The sequence below is a fragment of the Chlamydotis macqueenii genome, chromosome 1, assembly GCF_036417535.1.
Source record: "Chlamydotis macqueenii isolate bChlMac1 chromosome 1, bChlMac1.mat, whole genome shotgun sequence".
NCBI classification, from domain to species: Eukaryota; Metazoa; Chordata; class Aves; order Otidiformes; family Otididae; genus Chlamydotis; species Chlamydotis macqueenii.
This window is the reverse complement of record NC_141556.1, coordinates 15,623,179-15,639,767: the sequence shown is the minus strand read 5'-3', so window position 1 is coordinate 15,639,767 and position 16,589 is coordinate 15,623,179. Positions and strand designations below refer to the sequence as shown.

Below are 16,589 nucleotides of genomic sequence, written 5' to 3'. Positions count from 1 at the left end.
GAAAGGCACTGCGTTGTTGGACTAATGCCAAACCTGAAGGAAAGAACCTGCCTGGAAAGATACTGTGTGTGTAGGAGGAGGTTTGTTTATAAACCGTTTTTTCTTGTACTCCGTCTTGTAGAGTCATTTTGAATTTTCTATACTCAAAAAGCATTACTGCTTTAAACTGGCTTTGGGGATTTAAAACCCCTTTTGGTGTTTTGGGGTTACCTGCAAGCAAAAGACCTGGGCAGAAGGCTCTCCAGAACCTTTGGTTAACTTTAAGTCCTATTATAAACATGCATGCAGTAAGTCAAATAATCTTGCGTTGCATCAGATTTTGGGTATCTTGTTAAATGTGCTTGTGCACATTTCTTTCAGGGCACTCAGAGTTACAGCTGCCTTATACTCAGCCGAATAGCTTTGGCTGAGAGTCAGATTTGAAAATTTTTGCAGTACAAACGTGTTTTACTGGAAGTTGCCTCAAAATAACAGGTGTCTACACAGAAGGGGGAAAACCGAGGCTTCAGGTTCTCTTCATTCAGAACTGGGTTCATTGCGGTGCACAACAGCCAATTTTCTTGAGTAAGGCTCGACTGCTTACACAGTCAGGCATTATTGCTGTAATTCTGTTGAATTCTCTGTCTTTTTCCAGTGTCAGTATTGCATTTTCCTATGTTATGCATTATAGATGTTTCAGCAGTTAAGACTAGGTGTGTGCTAGTGTGGCAGCTGTAAACAGAGGTGTGATAGGCTTAAAAAGCGCCTGAATGTCATTAATATGATTTCATGAAGATCAGTACTTACAGGAACACAGAAACATCTTAAGCCCTAGAATATGTCTGCAATGCTGCAAGGTTATTATCACATGCTGTGCTGTTCCTTGGGACTCCCATTGTTTGAAATATTTCCAGTCTACAGGCTGAATTCACGTCCTTTCATGCTCTCAGTTTTTATGCAGGCAATTCCACAAGATTACTTTTCAGTTCACTCCGATAAATTCCTGGATCAGTTTGTTTTTGTTTGGTTTTGTATTTTTAAGGTGACCGTAATTCAGTATTCATGTATGTAGTACCAAATTTCACTGCTTAAATGCAGTACTAGTCAGACTGAAAAAAATACTCTCCTAGAGGCAAGCAAGTCACCAAGCCCTGATGATTATTCAACATTTCTATTTCTGGGGAGTACCAGTTCTTCCCCAGAGGACCTTTAAACTTCCTTGGTATTCAGAGTTGTTACAGGACTTACAGTTAGGCACACTCTGGGATTGGTGGCTTGTAGTTCAGGCCTTCCTAAAACCCGATGGAAGTGCTGGACAGTGCAGCAAAGAATGAAATATAAGCATGATTGGTTGAGAAATTTACTTAGAAGTGAGGAATCTACAGTAATATTTCGCATGGAAATTAGTAGTCTGCTGTGTAAAGTTTATAAGTTGATATAGGAAAATAGGTGTTTATTAATAGCAAATACAAATCACAACTGCATTGAAATAAACTAGTCTAGAATTTGCAAAGACTAAGTAATCTTTATGCTTCATGGCATGAAGGCATGACATGATTTCCCGTCTTTTCATAGTACAGGTCTATGTTTGGAGTCACGAATAAGGCAGGAGCCACTATCTGTGCCAAGAACCCCATATCATGGCATGACTAATTATTTTCAGCCCTGTCGAGTGAACTATTTTTATTGATCCTGTTTGAGTTGTTAATACTATTCTGTGTATACCTTCATGTATTTCTTATCTAGGTCTAACTTGTAGGGGGCTTTTGGCATTGCTCAGTATTGTGTTCAGACAGTTTTAATGGGACATAATTAACCCATAACCACCAACTCTTTAAGTCTATATCAATAAATTACTGCAAAATGTTTTAGTTATTGAATTTTCCTAGAAAAAATATTTTTACTATAGAAGTTGACAATGGTAACTTCTAGTGCAGAAGAAATGTTTCTATCTGCTGGTTAGCCTATGGTCAGAATCTGGTTTCCTCATTCAATATGTGGCGTTAAAAAAGCAAGAATATTAGGCATTTGGGTTTTTAAAAATGTAAACAGATTTGCTTGTTTGATGAAACATGATGATACAAGTGTAAAAATGCTTTTTATAATTTTTCCTAAAAAATTTCCTTTCTGGTTTCTTATGGAGAAATGAGAGAAGCAGAATGATGTAATCACAGTTGTCATAAAGACAGAAACTACTAAAGCTAAAATGCACTTAATGTTTAATGCTAACTATCTTACTGGAAGGAGAAAATTATTTTCTGATGTGTGGTGTTTTGGAGGTATTACAGCTGAAGGATTTACTTAAACATCAACCATTTTGGAATTGCTGCATAGGGAAGAAATAAAATTCGACATCCATTCAAGGCCAGCTTCTTTCATATAATAGTTCAGAGCTCTTCTACTCCCTTGCTTGTTAAAGCGTTCTCTCCTGGTGAATGGCTAGAAAAAAAGCATTTTGAGTTAACATTTAAAAACTTGGAATTCATCTTGGCCAGGAGGAAATATAATTGCTAAAAATTTAATGTTAAGATTTTCCAGCTGAAAAAACACTGTTTAGTAATGAGAGATCTTGAAAATACCACAATAGGCACTAAACAATAACTTCACTGTGGGGTTTTTCAAAGCACTCTTCAATATATGTGCATTATCTGTATCTAGACTGCGTATTAACTTCACCCTTGGGTTGTTGGACATAATCTAATTAGAGAAGCCAGCCATGTGATGTATTTTTACAATATGGCTAGCCAATGAATAGTTCAACAGATAATTGACCACCTAGCCATGGGCTATGGCAGGGTCATATGAGAAGAAAAGATAATATGGCCTTCTTGGGCTTAGAGAGCAGGAATCATTGAAAGAAGCATATGTTGGGCAGGAGTCTGCCGCTATGTTCTGCGAAGCGTAACAAAATAACATGAATAAATAATGGAAAAGCAATGGATTTTGAACAAATTTAGAAGAAACAAGGCAGAGAGTCATTAGACTTTCTTCCGTTCTAGCTTTCCCTTCCTTTTCGGCAGCATGTACACTTCCTACTGCTTCTCTGAATCCTGTGTTAATGATTGTCTCACATTAGTCAATCAAGCCTCTGTGGTTGCAAATTACTCCTTGGACACCTGATTTATCACTGAATTTAACCTGAATATCTGAATTTTCAGATTTGTAGTTCTGGGAGAGAAATTTGGAAAAGAAACAAAAAGTACTACTCATCCATACGTATGTGAAACCTGTAGGACATGGCTGTAAGAAAGGCCTTGCACACACGATACAAATACTGGCTTGCAGACAGCCAAAAGCATCACCAGACCTGTGAAAACTCACCAGAATGCTTTGGAAACTACAGCTGTGTATCATAGCAAAAGCTGCTACAGTATAAACATGCCGCATGAATCAACCGTTGATGAAGCTTCAGGTGATGACAGGTAGCAAAACCAAGGAATGATGTATGCTCAATCCTCTGCCCAGTTCCAGCACCTTAAAAACAGCAGCTGTTCCCAGCTGAATGATTCCTCCGCAGCACCCGCTCCCAGGCCAGCAGTGCCGGCTGGCATGATGCTCAGCGAAGACAAGAAACCCCCCTCAGTGGCCCTGAAGAAATGAATGTAACAGCAGAAAGATGCTGGAGCCTCTCACTACGTCCTTGGGCTCAGACAAATAGCTAAAATTCAAATGAAGAAAACAGTTGTTATGTGAAGTGTAGTTTTTATTGGAGAGATTGGGTTATAACACATAGCAGACTAGTGTTGTAAATTATTAAAAAAAAAAAGTTTCTGTGGTTTATGTACATTTTTACCACATTAGCTTTCACTCGTTCCCACTCTTCATGAGTCAATTTGGGATGGTATAGTATGCTGCAAAGCTTAAAAACAATTTTTTTTCTCTGGCAACTAGTACTTCACGAATCAACCATCTGCTGCCATTAGATCTATCTAGTTCTAGCAATACTAATAATTTCCTACAGTGAATAAAGGTTGAAGATGAAGTAATAGAATTTTCCAAAGTAAATTTTATTTTTTAGTACTTAAGACTAAAAATATTGATTCATGGAAACTGCCAAGTATATTCAAGAGAAATCATTTGAATTTGTTTTAATAAGGAATTGGTTAAGCTGTAGAAAGTTTCACTTACATCTCATTACATCATATTATGTTTCAGGAGCAAAACAATAATTTAAAACTTATTAAGTAAAATTATATTTTGCTGTGCTGGGATTTCTTTCCCCTTGTGAATACAGTTTGATCCATGCATCTCTGTTTCCACAAGTCAGACTGGCAGTTTGTTGTTTGTTATCAAATTCTCTAAAGCACCTAAAAGAATTATCTTCTCCCTGGTTCTTCACAGCTACAAGCCCACGGCTCCCACCAGAACTGGGACACCAGCTCCTGTAGGATATCAGTTACTTCCAGCTGCCCCTAGCCAATACTGATGCCTGAAAAGAATCCCTGAAAAAATCAGTGTCTTGCTCCTTGTTTTTCAAGGTCTGTAGGGTTCTTGTATCATGATGCAGCCAAGCCTGCTTAATTAGTGCCTCGTTTCAGCCACTTGCTCCTGATCCTGGGCAGCAGACCAGCCTCTTGGCTCTCATACATGCCCAGAAGTATTTTATGGGACCTGGGGAAACAGCATGCTGAACTTCCTCTAAGCTTCATCGCAGTTTGGAGTTGGAGCACCTCCCTGCAGGAGAACCTGCCTGTCCAGGGAGAGCTCCCTTACGCTGGCTAATTCACACATGGCACAGCGGCTGACGAGTCCTTCTCAAGCATGGGGATGCTGGCTTCCCAGAGCGTGCCTTTTGCACTGTCTGGTGGATAGCATACTCGCTCAGGAACTGCAGAGCTGGGCTGTACCTGCTCTTCAGCCTCAGAAACAGGTACCCCTTGCGCCTGCATGTGGGAGAGGTGACCTGGCCCTCAGGCTGCGAGAGTTACGGGGGGATGGGACAGGGATCCCCCCCAGCTGTAGAAAAAGGGCCAGTTCATAGCCTAGGCTAGAGGATTTGGGGACCAGAAGGGCAGCAGGCAGGAGGGAGCCTGGCTGTTACCCAGAGCTGGAGCATTCATCTGAAAGCACAAGACAACGATCTTCATCTCCACTTCCTGGATTATTACTCACTTTCTGCTTCTGTGAGTTTCTCCTCAATATAAAGTGCAGATTTCAAGTGGCCTGGAAGTGCTTGATGTGGGACAGGTACTCCAGGGTTTCTAGGCTCAGGGAGTGGCTTTGCACTGCCTGTAGGCTAGCGCTGTGGGGCTTTCCCCATTGCCTTTCAGAGGTGCCCTCCTCTCCTTACCTGTAGAGGAACTGTAGGTACCCCGGTTAGGCCTTCTGGGTTCCCCAGGTTTGCCTGATCAAGTGTCACTTAGGCGGATACTCCTATACCATGACCCACCTGACCTATTTTAGATGTCTGCCTTGGGGAAAGATGCATCACACCCCAGGAGCGGCTGGTTTAGTCCATTAAGTAAGAAAAGAACCTATAGATGTTGAGAAGTAGGTGAGATGACCCCCATCCTGCCACCTGCTTTTTAAGATGAGTGCCTGAAGTATATGGCCTTGATTTTGCATTAATAAAATTTGATTTCTTCTGGTTTTAGATGAACTATGGCATCACAGTTTGCCACACCATCCCTCTTGTTTATGCTGGAACCCCAGCATAGTTACGTGCTCTTGGTGAAGCCGATTGCCCAGCAGCCAGCTCTCTCTGAGGAGATGCTACAGCTGGAAAGAATAATAGTATTAAAGACTTCACCATAAATAGCTTCTTATCGCAAACACTTTGAAACTCATTCAGCATTGTTGCTTAAATGGGAAGCTCATTATATGGTGGTTTTGATCTTGTTACTTATTTTAGCGCTTGTCCTTTGAAACTTAGCTCGATTGTGCATTGTGTGTAAATCAAATTCTGAATAGTCTTTCAAGTTGAGGATTTTAAAAAAATGCACTTGAAGAACAAAGATTGCATCCCTTTGTTGACTGATGCCTCTCACGAATGCAAAAAAAGTAAAGACTTAATCCACATCTGGATAGAATTACTTTGTCTATGGGGTTTTTTGAGTGGTGCTGTTTGTATTAGTGTGCATGTTAACTGAAATTTTGCCATGTGATGTTCATGTGCAGTCTGGGATCTGGAAGTGAAATTGTTCTTTCTCACGTCTCTGTCCTCACTGTTAATGAAGAGCTTGTGACAGAATTTAATCTCACGTGAATGAGAGGCCAGGCTGGATGAGGCTCTGAGCAACCTGATCTAGTCGGGGATGTCCCTGCTCCTTGCAGGGGGGTTGGACTAGATGACCTTTGAAGGTCCCTTCCAACCCTAACCATTCTATGATTCTATGATGTAAAAATCTGAACAGAGCCTGGCTTTTGTTTGAAAAGGCAGATGAACTCCATAGTGCTTAAAAAACAGAAACTGTTTAAAAATTGTTTCTTTTGAGAGATGGCTGCTGTAACTCAGAGACCAAACAGTATGAAAACAATGCTCTTACTGGTGCTGGTGTGCCTAGGATTCCATATGACCCTTGGCAGTAGGTCCCAGCTGCTTTCTGTCTAGTCTGCGTAGGTTTTGTGCCCCAGAATTTGGGGCTGAGTATTCAAGAAGGAATCACTTTAACCTTGTCCTTCACCAAAAGAAGGAGTACCTAGCTGAAATGGGTATGCACGTTTACTGCTTTAGGAGTGGTTTGTGGAGACTTGCCTAGACTTGCTTTCTTCCCAGGCTGAGATCAGATTTTTGGAATATTGATGTAAATGCTTCATCAGGAAACTCGTCACTAACAAAACAAACCTGCTGCAAGAAACAAAGCTTCAGTCTCAGAAAGCTCAGGAGACACCTCCTGTTCTTAACCATGGACTGTCGCTATGACTTGTCATGGGCTGCTTCCTGTGTTGCCAAGAGTAAGGTGAAAGTTGTGGTTTGGGCAACGCAGTATGGAAGGAAAGAAGAGCTTCTTGTCTCAAATGCAGCCACCGGTGAGAAGTCAATGACTGGGTCTGCAAGGTTGGAGTATTGCTTGAAGGCAGGCTACTTCAATACCGAGTTTTATATTTTGGGGCAATCAAATTCAAATGAAAATGTTTGTTTTTATAGATGGAGTTAGCAGTAGCACCACTGTGTCGGCGAGTCTCTGACCTAGGAAAGTCTTACAGACAGCTGAGGTCATTCAGGTGAGTTGCAGTCATAACTAGCAATTGGCGATATGATCAAACTGTACTTCAGAACTGATTTATTACCTCATGTTAGTTCTGATTGAACTGTGAGCTTTTTTGGCAGCACCCACCTGCAAATTAGAAATAGATTAAAGTTCTTTTATATTTTATGCAGAGTATAACTATGATTTAACAATCTTTGTCATGCAAATGTTGGCTAAATTGTACTTTTTTGTATTGCTTTCAGCACAACTTCTGTATGACAGTGAGTTCTATATTTACTGAAGTGTTTTACTGAAATATATAATTTACAGTCCTGTGTTGTTTAATTACAATAGGCAACTTCTGTAAAATTTTACAAACTGAACCTGTGTTGAAAACCTAAGGTGCAGGCTAATGGAAAAAAATTAGATGATTCTATCCGAATTCAATATTGCCACCAGATTGGCCTTTTTATAATGCATAAGATAAGCTTTTTCTTCCTTTCACAAGTAGATTATTACATTTTTCCAGACCGCTGCTGTTCCAGACCAGTGAGCATATTGCCAGTAGCCCAGCTTTGGGAGAGGTTATTCCATTCAGCACTATTCTTCAGTTTTTGTTTACAAGAGCACCACCAGAGTTAAAATCACCCTTCCAGGTAATGAGATCAACCTGTCTTTTCTTTTGAGATGTCCTAAGGAGGAATAACCATTGTCATTCACCTTAGTTATTTTAGTTGAGAAGTATTCAAGCTCATCCTTTGTCTGGTTTGTTGGTTTTTGTTTTTATTGTGGCAAAGGTATTATGGTCATTGACTTCAGATTTTATTAATTAACAGCACGAAGATTATAATCTGATTTTAAATAGCCTCTCAATTCTTTAATATTCTGTCAGCTCATAGAAGAAATTGCAGGTCTTATCCCAGACTGCAAATTGCCTGGATCCTGCTCACGTACAATGCAGGAAATCTAGATTCAAACCCCTGTCAGAATTCTCAAACAGCTGATGTGGGAGAAGCTCACCTTGAGCTTCCAAGTAACATATTCAGTGATTTCTGTTAATTGTCTCTGATTCCTTAGCTCATTCTATATCACTGCAGTATTAAGAGAGCCTCATCTGACCTTCATTTATGTAATCTTTGATTCTGAAATCAGTGTATGTGTTTCCTTTTTCACATTTATGTGTAACTGGTGTTTGTCTTTCTCTGTATCAGAGGGCTGAGTGGTCCATTGCCCGCTACTCCCAGTGGCTTGATGATCATCCATCTGAAAAAGACAGACTTGCTCTCATACGGTAAGAATCACGCTTCTTTCTTCTCTACATTTCTAATAATGGAGCAGTAACTTATCTGCGTACCAGGACTGGTCTTGAAAAGTTAAAAAAAAAGTGCTACAGGAGATGTAGCATAGATACCATTACCCTCTCTCCACTGATGGGATGAGTTGTGAAATGGAAGAATACATAAACTGAACACTCCCCTCCATCCCCCCTACCCAAACTCTCCAGCTGGACGAAACACATAATCCTCTTCCAGAAGAAGGAAACATGTGCAGTGGTGATTTAAATTAATACTGTGTTTTAGCAAAACGGCCTCTCTCGACTGTTGGAAAGTCAAGGCTGCAGCTGTTCTGTCTTCTGCATCAGGAAAGAGAAGCTTTGGAAGCTTAAACAATGAAAACGTAGATAGGAATTTAGAAATGTAAGACCCTTGGTTACACCCTTGTAATGTTGTTCTTCAGGAAATCAGCCTGGGATCTTTAGGAAGTAATAATTATGTCAGATTTTTAAAAATCTTCCTAGGGTAGATGACTTCATAGTTAAATACTCTTTTGCATCTTAAAATGTTAGGAAGTTATGAAGGGTCTTGTTTTTCAAAACAAGCGGATTTTTAAAGTATGCTAGAGAGAACAGATGTGTTGTATGAACATGACAGAGCCATGACAGATCCTCTGGATTCGAAGCTCAGATGATCATTTGGCTCCTCATGCCCTAACTCTTCTGGCCACGTTCTTGGTGTCCTGTCCTGACCTCGGTGTCACCCACTCCAGTGGCATGGGAGAGGCTGTCACGCAGAGCTGTGCCAGACTCCATCTGGCCTGGGAGCCAGCTCTGTCCTTGCACTTCTGTGCATGGATGTTGCCAGCTTTTGCTGAAATCATAAAAGCTGACTTTTAAGTTTCAGCCGGCAGTGGCTGTGCTTGAGAAAATCAATTATCTATCCACACTTTTAAAGCAGCCAAGAGGAGTCTGCTATAAATATTTACGATTCTTGAAGCTGATGGCACCATACAGTCCTGTATAGTGCTCCGGCCAATTAAGGAAATACTGATTGATCACCAGTAGATGTTGGTAGGATTTATTTACAAAATACTAAAATGCAAACCATGTCTCTTCATATGTGTACTAGAAGAGTATTTTTTGAAAATCATACATATTAGTCTAGTTTTGCTACAAAACTAGGTTTTCTTGAATCTCAAGCCATGACACTTGGAATTACGGAGGAATGGATAGTAGGTACAGGGCTGATACAGCTGTGTATGTAACTGAGTTATGAATATTTTGATTGCAATTTCTGTCCTGTTAGTACTGGCAAAACTGACAATGTTGAATTTCAGATATATTAGGGAAAGCCAAGAATGCAAATTGTTTGAGAACTGCTGGGATTTTGTTCTCTTCAGTCCTTTTACACAAATTTGGAAATGCCATCCTTAAACAACAACACATTTTTGTCTTTGCTTGCAATTAAATTTCATCCAGGCTGATTCAGTTAATGGCCTTGCTGGTGGTCATGTTCAGGCACTGATAAATTGCCCTGGCCATGGAGGTATTAAGGGACAAGCCTTGGGACAAGGCTTTTGAGCAGAGAGACTGTCATCTGTCAGACCAAGTAGCATAGCTGGAAAACTTTAGCTTTTAATTTCAATCATTTTGGCTAATCCTTTATTCATTTTGCATGAGATAACACTATTAAAATATTTTAACTTTGTTACCCCAAGAATCTGCTGCTGCAAGGTTATCACTTGGCAAGGTTGTCACTTGAGCATCTAACCGTGAGATTCTGGCCCTTTTGCTGTGCGCTGTGGAGTGCTCGGACGTTGCTCTGACATCCGTCCTCCCAGGCCATAGAGAGGGCAGCTCTGCCCTTCCCAGAGGCCTCTTTTGGAACTCCAGTGGCTCTTCCCTACGCCAGCGCAAGGCTGTTTGTCACTGGCTGCGCTTGGCTGCTTCTCCATCCATCCCCAGGTCCACCACTTGCAGGCACCGCTCCTGCAGCTTTGCCGAGCCGGATGAATGAACTTCACTGGGTTTGTCAAGCAGACTCTTCCCTCGGGTGGTTTGGTTGGCAGCTCGTGTAGCACTGCACGTCTGGGAGCAAAGAGCAGGGGCTAGCTGACCAGCGCTTGAAAGCAGCGAGAGAAGGAGATGGTTCTCCTTTGCAGACACTGGAAACCTTTGTAGGCACTGCCGTATGCATTCGCCTTTTTACCATCTCCTCTCGTCCCTGTTAGTCATTTCTAAACAGACCGGTTATCCGTACATAAGGCAGGCAAGCAGACATCAGTCACTGCTGTGACCATGTTTCACTCATGTTTTCTTTAATACTCTATTGGAACATCTCTGAGCCTGCTCTTCGTCTGTCTTCTGTGAACCTAAGTTGAACTGCAGGCATCTTGCTCATTTGTCTGGAGTCTTTTATCAGTCCCCCTGTTCAAGCTTTTTCCATCTGTAGTTGTTCAGCTGTGCTAATTGAGCCTTAGATATTTTGAGCCTTCAGGTACCTGCGCTGACCCACATCGAGAAATCATCTTTATGTTTGCTGCAACCTTGCAAATGGTAATTTTCTGCAACTTCCCTTTGTAACAAGTGTGCAATTACCGTAGGGATCTGCTGCTTAGATATTCATTTACTTGTGTTATCAGAATCCTTACAGCTTCATATTAATGCTAATTGCAATGCTTCTTCCGCTCTGTAGATCTTAAATGCTTCATATGCAACGTGGTGTTAATGTTACGAATTAGCAGCATTCTGAGCATTTTGTGCATTTTTTTCTGCTTTATTCAGCATGTAGGGTGGGATTTACCTGGCCAGAGGTATATTAGGCAGGCTCCCTTTATAGTCAACAGCGAGAAACAGGAGCTGCTGGGGCTGATTCATCTCATTGTGAAGTAGGTGCCTAAAATAGGTCAGTTGCGCTGTGTCCTGAAAGCTCCATTTTCTCTGCTTGGTGGAGGGAGCGTGAGCAGAGACACGGGAGCTCTCTCAGCCAGCCAGCCTCCTTGCGGGCATTTACAGTTTAGGTGAGATGACCCGGCTGCAGGCGCCCTCCCGGAGCGGGGATTGTGTTGAAAGGAGCGCTTCTTTAAGCAGGCAGGGCACTTTTTCTTTTTAAATTAAGTTTGAAAATTCAACTTTTCTTCCATAAAAGAAACCTTCCTGTTTGACGTGGCAGGATTTGAGCCAGCCTGAAGGACAGTTCATCCACCCAAGGGCCAAATTGTTAGCTTTCGCCATTCGGGTGTGGGTAAACGCCCCCATTCGAGCCCACCTTGGCTGGAGCAGAGGTGAAAGCCGGGCCCAGTGAAGGGTTCATTTTCATAATGAGCGATGTCCTGAGCCAGAGAGCGTCTCTGACCGCTAACCTGCCAGCAGGCAGGGACAAAAGCCAGCTTGGGGACCACCACGAAAGCCCCATCTGTGCGTTGGGTTCCGTCGTGCTAGGCACAGCCGTGTGACAGCTTTGCCGCAAGCGGCAGAGCCGTGCCGGGTCGCTGCTCCGCTCTGCTGAACCAAGCAAGCAGCGGCCGCGCAGCGTGGCTGGAGGGCTGCCGCGCGCTGGCTGCGACGCCTGCGCCTCCGAGCACACCCCCGGCCAGCGCCAGGCCATTCAGAAAAACCCTCCATGTCACTCACACTTGTCTGTCAACGCACGGTTCCTTTAATCTCTTTATTACGCAGTCTGGAATGAACCGGCGGTGTCTCGTGCTGATCTGTTGTCCTACAGATGCTGCTGCTGGTGATTTTACTCTTCGGTTTTACAGTAATTTTTACAGCACTCGATTACATAGATCTGATGTCAGACAGATGTGCTCTTCTACAGCATATTTTCCATTTTCCTCTTTGCCCTGAAGTTTGCGGAGCAAGCAGACTTTTAAAAAGTCCTAAACAAAAGCCTGGCCCTGCTGTCCTCCAGCTGCCTTGCTAATTGACGGGACCTGAGTGCATAGGGCTCTACCCCAGCGTTGCACAGAAAGACGATCCCTGCCTTTTCGGAAGCTTACGGTTTAGATCAGGCTCCGTTTGACTGAGTCAGAGCCCAGGAGGGGAGCGCTAGTATTCACAATCCCATCTAAAATTAACTAATTAATTAGAGTAATTCTAAATGATACGCATTAAGATCTCTTGAAGAACCACAGCCCAAGTCAGACACTTTTTTTTCTTTTAACTGTAGATATAAATCTTCATGGGTTGAAATACAATTTTAAAAAAGAACTATCTGGGTCTTATATAATCAGCTTGTCCTGATTTCCAAGAAAGCTCATGTTTTTGCTCAAGCAAGTGAAGTAATTTAATAAGTGCTTTAAAATCCTTTTCCTTATGTGGGAGGGCATCTTAAACTTAGATATTTTTTTCTTACTTCTTATGGCATTTTTAATGAAGCATTAATATATGCAGAACATCCCACCACCCCTCTTTCCATAGCTCTCTTTTACAAACAATATTTGTAATGTATACCATAGCTTGTCTTTTAAAATAGAAACAGATTGCTGAACAGGTTTTATGTCCTTTATTAGACTGGAAGATGCTGAATTTAGGGCATTATTTAGTCTAATCCCTTCAAGAGTATGTTTTCCATATTACATAAACAGGGTTTCTTCCATCTTCTTAAACACTGGTAATATAACTATAAATTACGTCTTTTTATATGACAACAGCTGTGATCTCTTCTGTGCTGGAGACTTGATGATACTGCTTTCACCCGTGATGCTGTTTGTTTTTCCATTACTACTTATGCACTTGTGTTTTTACAGTGTCCTCTACAGGAGCAAGCCTACTTTTTTTTAAGACAGGATTTTAGTAAATCGGTAAACCGGTGCATCTGATTGAATTCTGTACTGCCAGCATAGTTTACAGATGGTCGTTTGAGCTAGGACTGGTAAAGTTTACAAAAATGTCATTATAAAATCTGCATTTCACCTGTTAACATTGCTACTAAACTCATTTATCTCCCAAAATGAGATACACTCATGTAGGCATATTGGTAACTTCAGTGAAGCGCGTTGTTACAAGGTGCCCAGCTCAGCCAGCCTGAGCTAAATGCTGGCTGTGTGCAGCAGGAACCGTCTTGCCTTCCTGTAAGCAGCTCCCTGCACTGTCTGTATTTCTGTACGTCGCAGTCCTAAAATCCACTCTTAAGACTTGGTAGCTGTCTTCAAAGAAACGGTGTTCCCATCCCAAATGTACTTCAGAAATCACATCTACCCTATAACCATTGGTGCTTTTGGTTACAGCTCCCTGCCGATTTTTCCCTTGCGCTCTGAAGCAGCCTCACGGTTGTTCTCTGGGCTACAAACATCCTTTCTCCCTGGATTAACCATTTCTGCTGTTTTACTGCCTAGACCTTCTGTTAACAGAAATGCTGTTCCTGGTAGGATGACAGGCTTCCTGGCCTGTCGCCATCATGTCGTTACCACAGACAGCAATGCAGAGGAGAGTTTCCTGAGCTGATCAGAGCTTGACCATGGTTTTGAGCAGCTCCATGGTCACCCGGTAGGGGGGTATGGAGCTCCAGGTGATTGCAGCTGCCTCTTGGCTCCCAGCCTTTAGCAGCCACAGCAGCTTTTTGTCATCTAATTCAGTGCAAGGCCCCTCCAGCTGCTCTCTTACACCTGCCCACCTGGGAGGCAGACTGCTGCTCTGCCTTGGTGGGTATGTGAAGCCCGTAGCTCTCCAGGCCAGTTCTGCTCTGGAGGTGCTGGTGTCCTCTGTTCTGTGGTAGATGTTTCTCCATGACTTGTTCATTCTCTTGGCACTGCAGTTCCTGTCAGTTGTTCCCCCAGGTTACAATGAAATCCTCACCAACAGGAGATGTGGCATTTGCAAAATAACCTTCCAAGTTGAAGGCTGACAAGTCAAGGGAGCCTGACATAAATGTGAAATCTGGTGAGAAGTTGGTGCTCACCGTGCCTCTGTCGTGGGTTTGGCCATTAGCCAGACTCTTCCTGTCTTAGAAGAACCAAGCTTTTGTTTTAGCATTTCAGATCCAGTTGTTGATGATGAATTGCATTTTAACACTCAGCTTTAGAGCATTTAAATACTTTTCTTGGAGATGCAAACATGGGAGATGGGAAAATAGTGAATGCATTTAGAGAGTATTGAGGAGGCTTTTATTTTCATTATTTACTATAGAGCTGTACAAGGTCTGTTTCAGAAAAACGCATGAGAATTTGCCTTATAGTATTGATGGAGTAGTAATTGTTGGTTGTCTTTTTGAGTGGAAAAGAGAGTTGGTTAGAGTGTTCCTGGGCTGGTCATGTTGATGACGCTTGTCACTCTGAAACAACGCAAGCAAAGCCACAGTAAAAGAGCAGGCACAGCAGAAGAACTGACCAAAATCAACTTGTGTTGGCTGTTGGTCTCTGTTGGGAAGCAGAAGGGTCTGGGCAGTCCTGTGGCCACCAAACAATTCACCAAGTTCATTTTAGCTGCTTTGTGAGTTTTAAGAGGACAGTGGCTGCCACTGGTGGAGTTGGTTTTGCCAGTGAAATCAGAGTCTTTTGAGGCAGGAGAGAAAAAAGGTAAAAGCTGCTGGAAGGTGTGGCAGCAGGACGCTAATACTGGTGTTTGGCACTTAGCGTAGCCTAGATCTCATTCCTTCTTGTTTGATCCGATGGGAGTAAGTCTGGGTAAGGATTAGCAAAGGCTGACATTGAGTGGTTTTGGGGGCTGCTTTTAGGATAAAGCTTCTCCCTTTCATCTGAAGGGATCTGGTTATCTCTGTCATCTTTTTGAAGGGCTTTTTCAAAGTGAGGATATAGAGTCAGAAAGGGATAGCAGTGTTACCATCTGGATAATGATGCCAGCCCACAACTTCACCGAGAGGTGTCAGAGCTTTCTAAGTTAAGCAGGTCAATATGTTTTTTTTCTATTTTCAGATTTTGATGACGTAAAAAAAACTATTTGGGTCCAACAAACTTTGGGGAGTGTGTATAGAGGGAAAGACAGGGACACTGGTGAGTGGAAAGGAAAAGATTCAGCAAGATGAATGGCAGTCACAGTAAGAAAACTGTCACAAGATTTTCTCAACTGTTTTTTTAATAAAAGGGACTATTCTTTGTAGAAGGTAACTAACATCTAACATGTTTAACAATTACTGCTGACCAGAGCACTCGAGTGCTCACTGAGTGGAAACGTGAGACACATTTGACTTTTCCGAAGCATCTCCCCTCATCTTGATGGGATCCTTGAGCCTTCCCTGCTGGCATCTCCCACCCGCTGCTCAGTCTGCTCATCACATGCTGTGTCCCTTTCCTCCAGTCTCACTTTTCTTTAAATCTTGGTATTTATCTGTCATGCTGATGGCCTTTGCTGGGAGTGAGGTGAGCTGCACCCGAGGCACTTTGTGGCTGCAGAAAGCAGTTTTTTTAGTTGTTGCCTCTTTTTTTTTTTCCCTGTAGACCCTGTGCTACTCCCCAGAGACCATTGGGAGGAGCAGGCTGAAGGTTTTCAGGGAGCTGATAAAGTGCAAAAAGTCAGCTTTGTTTTGGCTAGATAAATATTCTTTCCTTGCCTTTCTGGCTGTAACTAGGAATAACTTTTCTCTTGCTGTTTGCTGATGTGCAAAAAATGCCAAGTGACTCTTCAGAGTGAGTTGGTACCTGGTGTGGACCCCTCAGCAGCAACTCTCTAGTAAGTAGTTATCAAAACTGAAGAGCTCTCAAGTGCATCCCCACCAACATGAGGGACTGTTTCTTTGCTCACTTTATTCTTGTGAAGCGTGTAAACTCTTCAGTAATCCAATCCATCCTCCTTTTGCATCACCTCAGTCTCAGACAATGCGTCCTGGGCTTCAGCAAAGAGTCCAGCTGCACCGACTGGGGACGTCAGGGAGCTGCGGTGGGTGCTGGGCATCCCCTCATGCCCGTGCTCTTTCATTCCTACCCCATCCTCAGAAGAAAAGCCGCCTCCGGTTCCTTGGTTGCACAGGTGCGCGCTTTGCTCTCTCCCTGTCAGACTCCATTAGCGGCAGGCCAGGGACTCCGCACGTGGGTGTGTGTGCACGCGTGGCGGGCAGGGGTGCGTGTGTCAGCTTGTGGGGCTGGGCTGTCGTCGCTGTCACTGGCCTCTGGGAACCCAGAGCTCACACTTATCTCCCCAGCAAACTGAGTACAGGCTCTTGGCCTCAGGAGCATCTCCCACTTGTTAATAAATGAACTTTGCTGGCGATTCCCAGCAGCCCTTTGACACGAGTGGGTTTTAGTTTC

General features: G+C 42.8%; 1 protein-coding gene across 1 annotated transcript in view; it reads left to right on the top strand.

Moving 5' to 3' along the window:
- COG5 (component of oligomeric golgi complex 5) overlaps positions 1–16,589 on the top strand; it is a 187,734-nt gene that overhangs the window by 168,376 nt on the left and 2,769 nt on the right. Inside the window, exons 19-21 of the mRNA XM_086746499.1 lie at positions 7,067–7,143; positions 7,639–7,765; positions 8,321–8,400. Coding sequence (XP_086602625.1) covers positions 7,067–7,143; positions 7,639–7,765; positions 8,321–8,400 — 284 coding nt within the window. The remainder of the gene's footprint in view (positions 1–7,066; positions 7,144–7,638; positions 7,766–8,320; positions 8,401–16,589) is intronic.